Source organism: Oncorhynchus keta, chromosome 7, assembly GCF_023373465.1.
Source record: "Oncorhynchus keta strain PuntledgeMale-10-30-2019 chromosome 7, Oket_V2, whole genome shotgun sequence".
Lineage (NCBI taxonomy): Eukaryota > Metazoa > Chordata > Actinopteri > Salmoniformes > Salmonidae > Oncorhynchus > Oncorhynchus keta.
Genome location: NC_068427.1, coordinates 32863590 through 32876954, shown reverse-complemented (window position 1 = coordinate 32876954; position 13365 = coordinate 32863590). Strand labels below are relative to the sequence as shown.

At 43.6% G+C, this 13365-nt stretch overlaps 1 protein-coding gene across 2 annotated transcripts in view; it reads right to left on the bottom strand.

The window, feature by feature from the left end:
• The window catches only part of LOC118385847 (titin), a 181846-nt gene that overhangs the window by 63680 nt on the left and 104801 nt on the right, over positions 1 to 13365 (bottom strand). For both annotated transcript variants that reach the window (XM_052522661.1, XM_052522662.1), the window contains 22 exons: positions 12990 to 13289; positions 12532 to 12834; positions 11904 to 12437; positions 11488 to 11790; positions 11068 to 11367; positions 10581 to 10877; positions 9988 to 10272; positions 9344 to 9637; positions 8959 to 9258; positions 8515 to 8823; positions 8097 to 8356; positions 4770 to 5199; positions 4296 to 4601; positions 3863 to 4044; positions 3573 to 3702; positions 3090 to 3389; positions 2348 to 2665; positions 1814 to 2110; positions 1411 to 1710; positions 1004 to 1318; positions 472 to 764; positions 162 to 312 (listed from right to left, as the gene is read on the bottom strand). In XM_052522661.1, the coding sequence (XP_052378621.1) occupies positions 162 to 312; positions 472 to 764; positions 1004 to 1318; positions 1411 to 1710; positions 1814 to 2110; positions 2348 to 2665; positions 3090 to 3389; positions 3573 to 3702; positions 3863 to 4044; positions 4296 to 4601; positions 4770 to 5199; positions 8097 to 8356; positions 8515 to 8823; positions 8959 to 9258; positions 9344 to 9637; positions 9988 to 10272; positions 10581 to 10877; positions 11068 to 11367; positions 11488 to 11790; positions 11904 to 12437; positions 12532 to 12834; positions 12990 to 13289 (6507 nt within the window). The remainder of the gene's footprint in view (positions 1 to 161; positions 313 to 471; positions 765 to 1003; positions 1319 to 1410; positions 1711 to 1813; positions 2111 to 2347; positions 2666 to 3089; positions 3390 to 3572; positions 3703 to 3862; positions 4045 to 4295; positions 4602 to 4769; positions 5200 to 8096; positions 8357 to 8514; positions 8824 to 8958; positions 9259 to 9343; positions 9638 to 9987; positions 10273 to 10580; positions 10878 to 11067; positions 11368 to 11487; positions 11791 to 11903; positions 12438 to 12531; positions 12835 to 12989; positions 13290 to 13365) is intronic.

Genomic DNA, 13365 nt, shown 5'->3' with positions numbered 1-13365 from the left:
TTAAGATGGCATACACTATGTCTACAACCCAACTGCCACCCTATTCCCTATGTAGTGCACTATACAGGGAATAGAGTGCCATTTGGGACAGAGGCCCTTTCATGGAACTAACAAATGGATAATCAAACGGTATATCATATCATAGTTGTCTTGTCTCTTACTTGTTCTGTCCTTGCATTCAATAACTTCGGCCACTTGACCGGGCTCACCGACGCCAGCAGCATTCACTGCCCTCACTCTGAACTTGTACCTTCCCAGCTCTTTCAGTCCAGACACAACAAACTTAGTGCCTCTAATCTCCTTGTCTTTAGCCTGAAAAAAAAAAATAATATTAAGATTTTACAAACATTGACACACTAAATGTTATATTATTTGAATATATTTAGACTTGAATTTACCAGGTTGTTGCATTTAATATCAGAATAGTTTGTAAAAGAATACGTTTGAGAAATAATTGTATTAGATAATTACCTTTTCCCATCCGTCTTTTATCCCTACTACCTCTTCTTCTTCTTCTGATTCTGATATTTCATTTCCGTCTTCATCGAATATGATTTTCTTCACTTTTTTCTGTTTTACTACTCCTACTTTGTCTGCTTCCGCTGCCTTCTGCTTTTCTATTTCTGCTTCTTTTCCCTCTTCTATGTATTCAACAAAGTAACCAGTGACCTTAGATCCACCATCAATCAAAGGTGGAATCCACTCCAGATCCACTGTTGACTTGGTCCAGTCTGTTACTTTGGGGGTTGGGGTACCGGGGAGAGCTACACACAAACAACATGACGTTTACAATGCCAGAAGGCCAAACAATAGAAACAACATAGCTATATAGTACATTGAAAATAGAAAAATACACCTTTCCCATGTAAGAAAAACTATATTTCTGCCCCTCAAAAGTAATCATAATTCCCTATTTACTACACTACTTTTGACCAGGGCCTTATGCTGCACTATATAAGGAATAGGATTCCATTTGGGACGCAGCCTATATACGTTAACTTACTAATAGGGTCTCTTGAAAGGACAGGATCCGATGGGACACTGGGAAGTCCCATTCCAGCTGCGTTGATTGTGGTCACACGGAACTGGTAGATTGCTCCCTCCTGCAGACCAGTGATCTCATATTCCTGACCCAGGGGCATGACCCTGATAGGGGCGCGGTTCACTTTGATCCAGCGCTTAGCCGTGGTCTCTTTACGCTCCAGCCAGTAACCACTAACTGGAGATCCACCATCGTATTTTGGCTCACCCCAGACGATCACCATAGACTCAAGAGTCACGTCTTCCACTAAGGGCTTCTCAACTTGGCCAGGGACAGCTGTTGAGAGGAACCATTTAGAAGTTGGTTAGAAGAAATACTGTATATCCACGGTGACATTGACTTATAATACAATAGTAGATTCAACTTACTGAAGAGATTCCTTGCTTTCTCATGTTCGCTGTACAGCGGTGGGCCAACTCCATATTTGTTCTGAGCCATGACACGGAACTCATACTCATGGCCCTCAGTCAGCCTCTGAACTGTATACAGGCCTTCTTTGGGATCATTGGAAACGTGCACCCATGACTTTCTGTTTTCCTCACGCTTCTCAATGACATAGTTTATCACCTTGGAGCCACCGTCATCTCTAGGTGGTTTCCATGCAAGTGTTATCCTCTCGGCAAACACCTCTTTGAATTCAATCGGCCCGACTGGTACGCCAGGTCGTCCTGAGTTGAGGAAGAAAAGGAGGAAATGGTGTCATATTACAACACAATCAAGAGGACTAACCAAACAGAAAGAAAGAAATACATTCAGAGAGAGGTTCCTCACCTAGGACAGTGAGTTTGATGTCCTTAGAGGCTTTTCCCAGACTGTTGCTAGCAGTGATAGAGTAAAGGGAGCTGTCGTCTCTCTTGGACTGCTGGATCAGCAGGGTACATTTGTTATCAACGATCCGTTTGTTGACATGCTGATCATATTGCACTACAGCCTTGTCTTCAGGCTTGGCAATGGGAGCCTTCTGCCATACGAGGGAGGGGAATGGACAGCCATGGATCCTAGCCACAATATGGACGTCTAGTCCCTCTTCCCCTTCCATCTGTTCCTTCAGTTCAATGGTAGGAGCACCTAAACAATGGAGGATGGAGTCAGTACAAGTCATTCAACGTTTTTATTTTCATAGCAATTTTTTTGTAAACAAAATGGTTCTTATTGAGAAGTATTTACAACAGCATACATGTGCTGTCATCCTGAAGAACACACTACTGCTGAAATGCTGGTGGCTTACCCATAAAATCATTCAGAACGAATTTAGTGTGCTTTCTGTCTTTAACTTTCTTTTTCTTAACTGGTCTTTTTACTTACATGTCTGGTCCTTGATGATGATTGGTCCAGCGGTGGCCGACGATCTGCTTGGGCCAGCCTCGTTCACAGCCTTGACGCGGAACTCATACTCTCCGCCATTTTTCAGATCTTCAATGATGAAAATGGTTTCCTCAACGTTGCGCTTGTTACACTGCTTCCATGTCTCCTTCTCCGGGCCGCTGGTGTCCCAACTCAAGCGCTCTATGATGTAGTGCTTCACAGGAGAACCACCGTTGTTCTTAGGTGGCACCCATGTCAGGGTCACTGTATCCTTGGTGACCAGATTGATCTTGACGTGGGTTGGGGGATCAGGTATGTCTGAAAATGGGAATATAAATGGGAACTTACTAGTAAGGTGTACACTGTGTAACCTACGTTTCACAAACTTTAATGTGTACATATCACGCATTATTACTATATATACACTACTGTTCAAAAGTTTGGGGTCACTTAGAAATGTCCTTGTTTTTGAAAGAACATTTTTTTTAATTGTCCATTAAAATAACATCAAATTGATCATAAATACAGTGCAGTCATTGTTAATGTTGTAAATGACTATAGTAGCTGGAAAGGGCTGATTTATTTATTTACCTCTAACTTTTGAACGGTAATGTATATATATATATATATATATATATATATATATATATATATATATACACTGTATATCATTTAGCAGAAGCGTTTGTTCCAAATGAAGATTACTACATTTGAATTTGTTATTCATTAATTTCAAACTTACAGATGGGGTCTCTTGCCCGAGCAGGCTCAGTGGTCTCAGTTAAAGGTCCCATTCCCAGACGGTTCTCTGCCCGCACACGGAACACATACTCCTGTCCCTCCAGCAGTCCCTCCACAACGTAGGCCTGGCTGAAACAGCACTGGTTTACTATGGTCCAGGCCTTTCCTGTCACATTCTTCTTCTCAATGAAGTAACTCTTGATCCTCTCGCCACCGTCGTTAGCAGGCAGTTTCCAGATCAGCCTCATAGTAGCTCTGGTGATGTCGGTTACTTTGAGCACTCTAGGAGCACCAGGCACGTCTGAAAACAGAAGTCCAACAGACGTTAATACATCTTATATGGGATACGTGTTGTGTTTCTCATTCATGTTTTATGTCCTAATAAATAATATACATTTGGATATGAGCCTTTGTCTATTTTTCCCCCAGGTTTTTGACAGTGTAAGGGTGTCTATCTTTTCGATCACTCGTTTTTATCACTGACCGAGAACATTGACTCTGACGTTGACATGTTTCTGTCCAGCCTTGTTCTTGGCTGTGATGGTGTATCGTCCAGAGTGGGTCCTCAAGCACACAGGTACAGTGATGTTTGTGGTAGTATCAGTAGATTCAAGCTAAACAAAGGAAAATTAACTCATTACTCCTGGTAAAGAAAGGTCAAATCTGCCTATTTATACATCAAGGTCAGACAACATGATTATTTTACTACTTATAACAACGGTTATGTGTTACTTCCTCTCTACTTGATGTAGCTGTATCTGTACTATGCCTTACCTCTGAGTCAACTGGAAGGACATGAAGCCGATTCTTCTTGTGGGTCTTTGCTGGTCCAGTGAATTCCCAGGTCACCTTAGGAACGGGCCGCCCTTTGATAATGGCAGGGATTCTGAAGGAATGACCAGCCCGGACGCACAGCAAATCTTCCACAACACAATCGATAAGGATCTTCGGCTCCACTGTGACATAAAAAGGCATCATTAAAACAAACAACAATAAACTTGTGAATACTGGTTGAAGGAAAACTTCACTCCAAAACGATCTTTTAGTATTTTCTCCATCAGTCAAACTTGTTTTGCATGTGTTCTGTATCATATGATGCATCTATGAAGGTTTTTGCTTTCCTGAAAGTGGTTCATCTTTAAAACTTGACTGCTGACTTGAAAAAAACTCATTTTTACAAAATGGATGAATAAGTAGGTCTAATTACCATGTATGTCCTCAATTAGGACTTCTGTCTTGGGACTTGGGTCAGACTCGCCGATGTCATTGACGGCTGTGACTCTGAATTTGTAGTGTTTCAGCTCTTTGAGACTTGGGACAGTGATCTCAGTGGTCTCATGCAGAGTCTCTAGATCAGTGATTCTGTTCCAAACAGAAGAGGCTTCATCCTGGATCTCAACGATGTAACCCTTGATGGAGCTTCCACCGTCTTTCTCAGGTGGAGACCATGTGAGGCTGACACTGTGCTTGGTTTTGTCTGCGACCTCTGGTGGTGCTGGCATGCCGGGTTTCACTGTGGGGCAGAGGGAAAATATCAAGGTCACCATCTCTGGTTATTACATGGCAACCCTGTGTCTGTCAATAGGGCACATACTGACATATTCTTCTAAACAATTTCCAAAGCAGCTAAAAGAATGGTCGTGTTCTTGTAACCTGTAGAAAAAGGGAGAATGATACTTACTAAGAGGGTCCACTGCGTATGCAGGATCGGAAGGTCCACTGGGGGGTCCAATACCGGCAATATTGACAGCCATGACACGGAACTCATACGCAGACCCCTCGATCATACGAACAACCTGGAACTCCCAGCGCTTAGGAGCACGCTTCGTCACCGGGGCCTTGTTAACCCGAGCCCAATAAGATGAACCTTTCTCCCTCTTCTCTAGCCAGTAGCCAGAGATAGTGGATCCACCGTTGTCTCGTGGAGGGTCCCATGTCACAAGCATGGAGGACCTGGTGTGCTCTGCGATCTGTGGTTTCTCTGGAGTACCAGGGAGTCCGTACAGATCCTTGATGACGGTGGCCTCTGTCTCGCAGGCGTCACTCTGTCCATACCTGTTCTCTGCTCTCACTCTGAACTGGCACTGGCTACCTGTTTCCAGATTCCAAACCTTTGAAAAGACATTTGGAAACATTTAGTAAATTATTAAATGATTCAATGAAGTCCACTCTTAGCGTTCATGAAACTGTCTCAACCTATTGCAATATATGTTACTGTTGTTTCCTTTGATATACAGTATATAGAGAGGCTGAAAATATTTGACACAGGATCCTCAAAAAGTTATACAGCTGCACCATAGAGAGCATCTTGACTGGCTGCATCACTGCTTTGTATGGCAACTGCACTGACCTCTATATCAGGTGGTGTCAGAGGAAGGCCCTGAAAAATGGACAATGACTCTGGCCAACAAAGCCATAGACTTTTCACTCTGCTATCGTCCGACAAACGATACCGCAGCATCGGCTCTCAGACCAACAGGCTCCGAGACAGCTTCTACTCCCAAGCCTGCTAAATAGCCAGACTGCTAAATAGTCAATTAATGGTACCCAAACTCTCTGCATTGACTAGATCCTGCACTGACCCTATTTTTTTATTTAATTTTACCTTTATTTAACCAGGCAAGTCAGTTAAGAACATATTCTTATTTTCAATGACGGCCTGGGAACAGTGGGTTAACTGCCTGTTCAGGGGCAGAACGACAGATTTGTACCTTGTCAGCTCGGGGGTTTGAACTCGCAACCTTCCGGTTACTAGTCCAACGCTCTAACGCTCCAACGCTCTAACCACTAGGCTACGCTGCTGCCCCGATGACCCTATCACTAGACGATATATACAGTAATACCATATACACACTCATTGACACACACACATACACTACATATACTGAGTGTACAAAACATTAAGAACACCTTGCTAATATTGAGGTACAGCCCCCCTTTTCCCCTCAGAACAGCCTCAATTCGTCGGGGCATTGACTGGAAAGTGTTCCACAGGGATGCTGGTGTTGAGTTCAATGCTTCCTCCAGTTATGCCAAGTTGGCTGGATGTCCTTTGGATGGTGGACCATTCTTGATACACACAGGAAACTGTTGAGTGAAAAACCCAGCAGCATTGCAGTTCTTGACACAAACCGGTGCGCCTGGCCCCTACTACCATACCCCGTTCAAAGATATTTTGTCTTGTCCATTCATCCTCTGAATGGCACACAATTGTCTCAAGGCTTAAAAATCATTATTTAACCTGTCTCCTCCCCTTCATCTACACTTATCTAACAAATTACATCAATTAGGGATCATAACTTTTACCTGGATTCACCTGGTCAGTCTATGTGGTCAGTCTATGTAATGGAAAGAGCAGGTGTTCCTAATGTTTTGTGCACTCAGTGTATGCGCACACACACACACACACACACACACACACACACACACACACACACACACACACACACACACGGACAAGCATACCGACACAACACAACACAACCACACATACAGTACCAGTACCAGTACCATTCTACATTGTAGAATAACAGTGAAGCTGTCATCAAGGGCAAAGGGATACTTTGAAGAATCCCAAATAAACAATACATTTTGATTTGTTTAACACTTCTTTTGGTGTGAATTGATGATTCCATATGTGTTATTGCATAGTTTTGATGTCTTCACTATTATTCTACGATGTAGAAATAGTAAAAAATAAAGAAAAACCCTTGAATGGTGTGTCCAAATTCTTGACTGGTACTGTTCATACTGTTCACACATTACACACACGTCATTTGCTGGTGCTACTATTCTGTCTCTCTTTCCTGAAGTCAAATGACCAAATCGCCCCCTCTAGTGGCCTAATGGGTGTAATGTTTTTTTTATTTAATTTTTGTTGTTGAATTTTCACCCCTTTTTCTCCCCAAATTCTTGGTATCCAATTGTTAGCTACTATCTTGTCTCATCGCTACAATTCCTGTACACTGCGCCCAGCCCGCCACAGCAGTCGCTGGTGCGCGATGAGACAAGGATATCCCTACCGGCCAAGCCCTCCCTAACCCGGACGACGCTAGGCCAATTGTGCGTCGCCCCACAGACCTCCCGGTCGCGGCCAGTTACAACAGAGCCTGGACCCAGGGTCTCTGGTGGCATAGCTGGCGCTGCAGTACCCTTAACCACTGCGCCACCCGGGATGCCAAGGGTGTAATGCTTTTGATATTTTTCATAATTAAAAAACATTATTTAAAAGAAAACGCTGAAAATCGGGTGTTTATATGTTTATAACGGTTTTGTATGTTTTGTATGTTTTATATTTTAGTCTTCTGTGAGGGAGGCACACAAAATGAATTACATTTCAACTCTATATCTGACAAGTAGATTTGTTAAGACTACAAAGAAAAAGTAGATTTGTGTGACTATGATTTAGCCCACTACTGTAAAAGGTTACTTTGCTACAGTAGTCACTTTATCCTGCGTTCATGTACTGTACATATCTACCTCAAATACCTTGTACCTCTGCACATTGATCTGGTACTGGTACTCCCTGTATATAGCTCTATTCTTGTTTATTTTATTCTTCTTGTGTTACTATATTTATTTTTTACTCTGCATCGTTGGGAAGGGCCCGTAAGCAAGCGTTTCACGGTATACTAGCTGGATTTGGCGCATGTGACAAATAAAATGCGATTTGAGACAACATGTTACATGCCTCCATTTAAGACATTATAAAGTCTTCACATGTCCAAAAATGTGAAAATGAACTGGGGCATTCCTACCTGGACCCGACCTAAATAAATACATTTTTAAAAGATAGAGACCTGGTCCGAACAGGCCTAACCAGACCTGACCCCGGTCGGGTCCAGACCCGGTCCAATCCGCGTGAGGGAAACAGCAGAAAAGGTGGAGCAGTGAAGACCTCTACCATACATGCTTAAGGCCTGTTATTAAGCATTATACTGGCAGGTTTGAACTAAAATGTTACCAAATGTTATATCAATCTGTTTCATGTTTTCAAACATATACTGACCCCGAATCGTTTCTCAATGATGCTGTTGGTGATCACCGTCCATACAGGAACGGGTCTAGGCTCAGGCTTAGGTTTAGGCTCCTCATCCTCAGAATCCTCATATTCTTCTTCAGGTTCCTCCTCAGGAAGAATGTCCAGCTTCTCAACAATGTAGTTAGTGAGCTCACTTCCTCCATCGTCCTCTGGTGCGTCCCAGGTTAGATGGCAGGACTCAGCCTTGATGTTACCAATATTCACATTCCTAGGTGGCAGAGGACGGTCTGTGAACAACAATTAGATGAAAAAGAGGTCAGAAAACAGTCAGTCAACTACAATACCTTCTTTTTGCTAATTGTTACGTTATTTTTCTTGCAGAAAAGTGAGCTAATTGCTTCGTCTATACTGATTCACTAAATATACATAATATCAGATCCCTTACCTAACACCTTAACCTTGATGGTGTGACTAGTCGACCCAAGACGGTTGGAGGCGATCACTGTAAAGATGCCTTTGTCCAGTCTTGCTGCTGCAGGGATACTGAGCTTGGTATTGCACTGCATTCTGTTGATTTCCTTGGTGTCCATCAACAGAGTCTCAGTGGGCTCCACAATAATCACCTCATCCTTCAACCATTCAACCTTGGGCATTGGAAGACCAGTCACCTCAGCAGGGATTTCAATAGGCTCTCCCTTCTTGACAGTGATGGCATCTCCCTTGAAGGTCTTTAACATCCTCACAGTAGGAGGAACTGAAATAGAAGGAGCAACTCAGTGACAAGTTTATTCAATTAAATTTCCGTCCAATTAAATTAAATTAAATTCAATGTGTTTACTATTTTAGCATATGGGGGAAAAAACAAGAACATAGAACTAGGAGGACTTACGTTCATCATCTTGAATGACAATGGTGAGTGGAATTCCAGGTTCACTTGATCCAATTAAATTGACAGCCTTGACACGGAACTCATACATAAACAGCTCCTCAAGGTTCTCGACGGTCATGAAGAGGTCCTTGCACATCTCTGTGTTACAAGGCTCAAATGCTGGGGCATCGTGCTTCTTCTTCTCGACAAAGTAGCCCAAGATTGGACTGCCTCCTTCATTGCGGGGAGGCCTCCAGGCAAGGCTGATGGAAGTCTTTGTCCTCTCAGTGTAGTGGAATCTCTCAGGTGAAGTTGGTGGAGCTTCAATGAAAATATAGTGATTGACTATTAATGATCTGACCTGCACAGAAAACATTATCATGACGCAACAATATATAGACATTACCTTTGGGATCCACTGCAGCAATAGGGCCCAAATCAACGGGAGGGCCACAGCCAAACTTGTTCTTCGCTACGACCCGGAAGATGTACTCCTGCCCTTCAACAATACCCACAATCTCACACTTAGATGAGGGTGTCTCTATGGGCTGTCTCCATGTGTGCATCTTGGGATCCCTTCTCTCAATGATGAAGCCGGTCAGATCACTGCCGCCATCGTCATCAGGATCGGACCAGTTCAGAATCATCAGCTTCCTGGTTACCACCACAGGCTTCAGGTCCAGCACAGGCCCGGGAACATCTGACAGAGGATAAGTCAAAGTGTTACATCCAAGTAAAACAACATGTGTGTTGGTACGTAGCTTTGTCTGAGCCAGAATGGCCCATAGTGCAGGAGCCTGAGGCAGCTTGAAGAACACCCCTGGACAGGGTGCTAGTCTACAACATGTAAGGTGACACATTATTATTATTTTGATTTGACTTTTTATTTATTTTGGTTTATAGATGTTCCACTAACTATTAAAAACTATTCAACCAACTATCCTCTAACTCTAATCCTAGCTTTACGTCATCAAAGTACATCCAAATGTGAAATATGCTCAAAATGTTCTAGTGATGTCATATAGCTAATACAGAATCCAAAACACGTACCCATGACTTCAACCCTTGTCCATGTAGACTTGATTCCACTGTTGTTCCTGGCACTGATCTGGTATTTGCCAGGATCCTTTCTTGTGGCAGCCTTGATACTGAGAATGCTTTCCTTTCCAACATTTTCTATCTCGACGTGGTTTTTGTCCGGTGGACCATCATCTTTGGTCCATTTGATGTCTGGAGGAGGTCTACCAGTGACCAGGGCAGGCAGAATCAGTGGCTCCCCAGCTCTGATCATTACGCCATTCCTTACAGTGAGATCCAGCTCCACCACTGGAGCCTCTGTAGACACAATCAACGTTCATCACCGTTAGCTAAGTTGTAAAAATAATAATACATGGGACTTATATAGAGCTTTTCAAAAACCCAAAGACGCTTGAATATTTTCATGGAGACTAATGAAGGGAGGTCGACTAGTAGTAATGTCTGGTATGGAATGAATGGAACAGCAGGATTTGATACTATTCAATTCATTCCATTCCAGCCATTACAATGAGCCCGCCCTCCAATTCAATGTTACACAAGCCTCCATTGTTGTATTGTATTAAGCATACATTTGTTGACATTGTAAGCTTTCTGATTACTGTTACCTTTAGGATCTCTGACAAAGACTGATTCAGTCAAGCCAGGAGTTCCTTCACCGGCTCCATTGACTGCGATCACACGGACCAGGTACTTGGCTCCCTCTCTGACTCCATACACAGTGAAGACCCGGGTCTTCCAGGGTCTCTCTGTGGAGCGGGACCAGTCTTTGGTGCCTGCTACGGTTTTGTCAACATGGTATCCCAGGATGTCTCCACCTCCGTTGGAGGCAGGAGGATCCCATTCCACGTCGATGGAAGACTCAGTGGTATCAGTGATTCTTGGGAACGGTGGCCCAGGTGGCACTATGTGAAAAACACATCAACGATGACATATTGTATATGTGATCATATTTGATCATTGCTAGATAACGAATCAGTGTTGTATTATATTATAGTGTATTGATTTGGTCTATTTTGTATGCTTAACCTCACAAAATGAATTTCCATGCAAATGGACATTAAAAGGTATGGTATCATAATCTTGTTGACTTACAGATTGGATCCTGGCATGTCATAGGATCAGACGGGATGCTGAACTTCCCAGGCCCAGCTTGGTTCTCAGCAGCCACCCTGAAGATGTATGTCAGACCTTCCAGTAGGCCTTCCACGTTAAGTTCCGTATCCTCCAAAATAACCCGATTGACTCTGGTCCAGTGGGTGCTGTTGATCTCACGCCGCTCTACCCAGTAACCCAGAATGGGGCTGCCCATGTCATTTGGCTCCTCCCAGCTAACCAGCATGGAGTTGGCTGTGATGCCATCAATCTCAGGCTTCCCAGGACCCTCTGGTGGGTCTAGAATAAGAAGTTAAAATCACAGTTGTAAGAACAAAGTACAATCTAACTAAGGCAGATTAGAAAAACTGGTTGAACTGACATCAGTCATGATAAAACTCTTAAAAATATATGCTTTACCGAATGGATTCTTGGCAATAAGTGGCTTAGAAATGCATGGTGGTCCAGGACCAAACTTGTTCTCAGCAGTGACCCGGAAGATGTACTCCTTCTTCTCTATCAGTTTGGTCACGGGGTATCTACATCCCCTGAGCGTTGAGGTTACGGTGATCCATCCGATCTCCACCTTGGAGTTGTCCTTCCTTTCCAAGGTGTAGTTCAGGATATCACTGCCACCATCATCCATGGGAGGATCCCACTTGCAGATGACAGAGTTATTCCTGATCTCCTCAAACCTGAAGTTGATTGCAGGTCCAGGCGCATCTGTAAGTTGTAAAATATGAGGTTTTATATTAGAAAAAAATAACTATGAATGGCAACAACCCTACTAAATGAATAAAAAAATGTATAAATGTTAAAAGAAGATGATATCTCACCTAGCACATTGACTTCACAAGTTGCAGAGGCAATACCATGGTCGTTCTCAACCTTGATAGTGTACACTCCGTGGTCACCCCTGATGGTGTCCCTGACAATGCAAGAGGATTCTCCCCTCTTCTTGTCATGGATGGTGAGACGTTCCTGGAGGGTTGGGTAGTCAGGGAGTTCCTCCTCCTCAGGCTCCTCAGGGGCAGGCTCTGCAGCTGGGGCCTCAGTAGCTGGGACCTCAACCTCTCCCTCCTTGACTTCCTTCTTGTCTTCATCTTTCACCTCCTTCTTTTCACCCTCCTTTACTTCTCCTTCCTTCTTTTCTCCTTCCTTCACTTCCTTCTTTTCCTCCTTCTTCTTTTTAACAATGGGTTTTTCTGGTCTCTTCTTCATGGCTTCTGGTCTAATGACGATGTCGTTCCTGTACCATGTGATTTGAGGGTATGGGGATCCAGAGATGTTGGCGCCCAGTCTGATCTGAGCACCTCTCTTGATGCTCATACCGGACTGCAGGCTTCCACTGAGGAACACCTTGGGTGTTTCTGAAAAGAAAACAAACACATTTAGAAATGACAAATTACCGGTCTGAAAAATCGTAGCATTGGGATGGTTTGAACAAGATGTATCCTTCCTTACCGACAGCATCAGAAGCCTTCACCATTGGTGTGCTGCGTGATGGGTCGCTGACTCCGGCAGCGTTCTCAGCTCGTACACGGAACTGGTATTGTTTTCCCTCCCTGAGATTCCTCACTGTGTAGGACAGCACAGGCACAAGGAAGTCGTTGCATCTTGTGAAGTTCTCATCACCCTTCATCATCATCTCCAGAACGTAGCCCATAATCTTGCAGCCCCCGTCATACATAGGAGGTTTCCATGTGAGGGTGATAGTCTTGGAAGTAGGGTTGTGGGTCTCAACATCCAATGGAGGGTCAGGGCTCTCTTAAATTTTGAACAAGGAACATTTCATAAATTCAATACACCTCTTTTGAAATGTAGGCATGCTTGGATAATACAATTCACTTTAATTGTGAGCAAGAGTTGCACCTGTTATCAATCAATGTATTCCTTGGACAAAAAACAAATATTTCACTCACGCTTCTGATCCTCTGCAATCACAGGGTTGCGGAGCTCAAGATACTCCCCGCCACCAATCTTGTTGACAGCTTTGACCTGGAAGTAGTACTCTCCATTGGGGATCAGATCCTTGACAGGCCAGCTGACCTTGTTCTCTCCAGACATCATGTTGACGTAGGTCCTCCGGCCTGCCTCTCTGCGCTGTAGCACATAGTGGAGAACAGGGCTACCACCATCATAGTTGGGAGGATCCCAGGAAACCTTGCAAGAGCTCTTGGTGATTTCACTGGCAACAATGTCTTTGCAGGGACCGGGCAGGCCTGTCAAAATAAAATGGATATGAAGAGTCGATCTTGATAGTTGTAGTATGCCTGTACTAGTAACCAAAATTTCAAA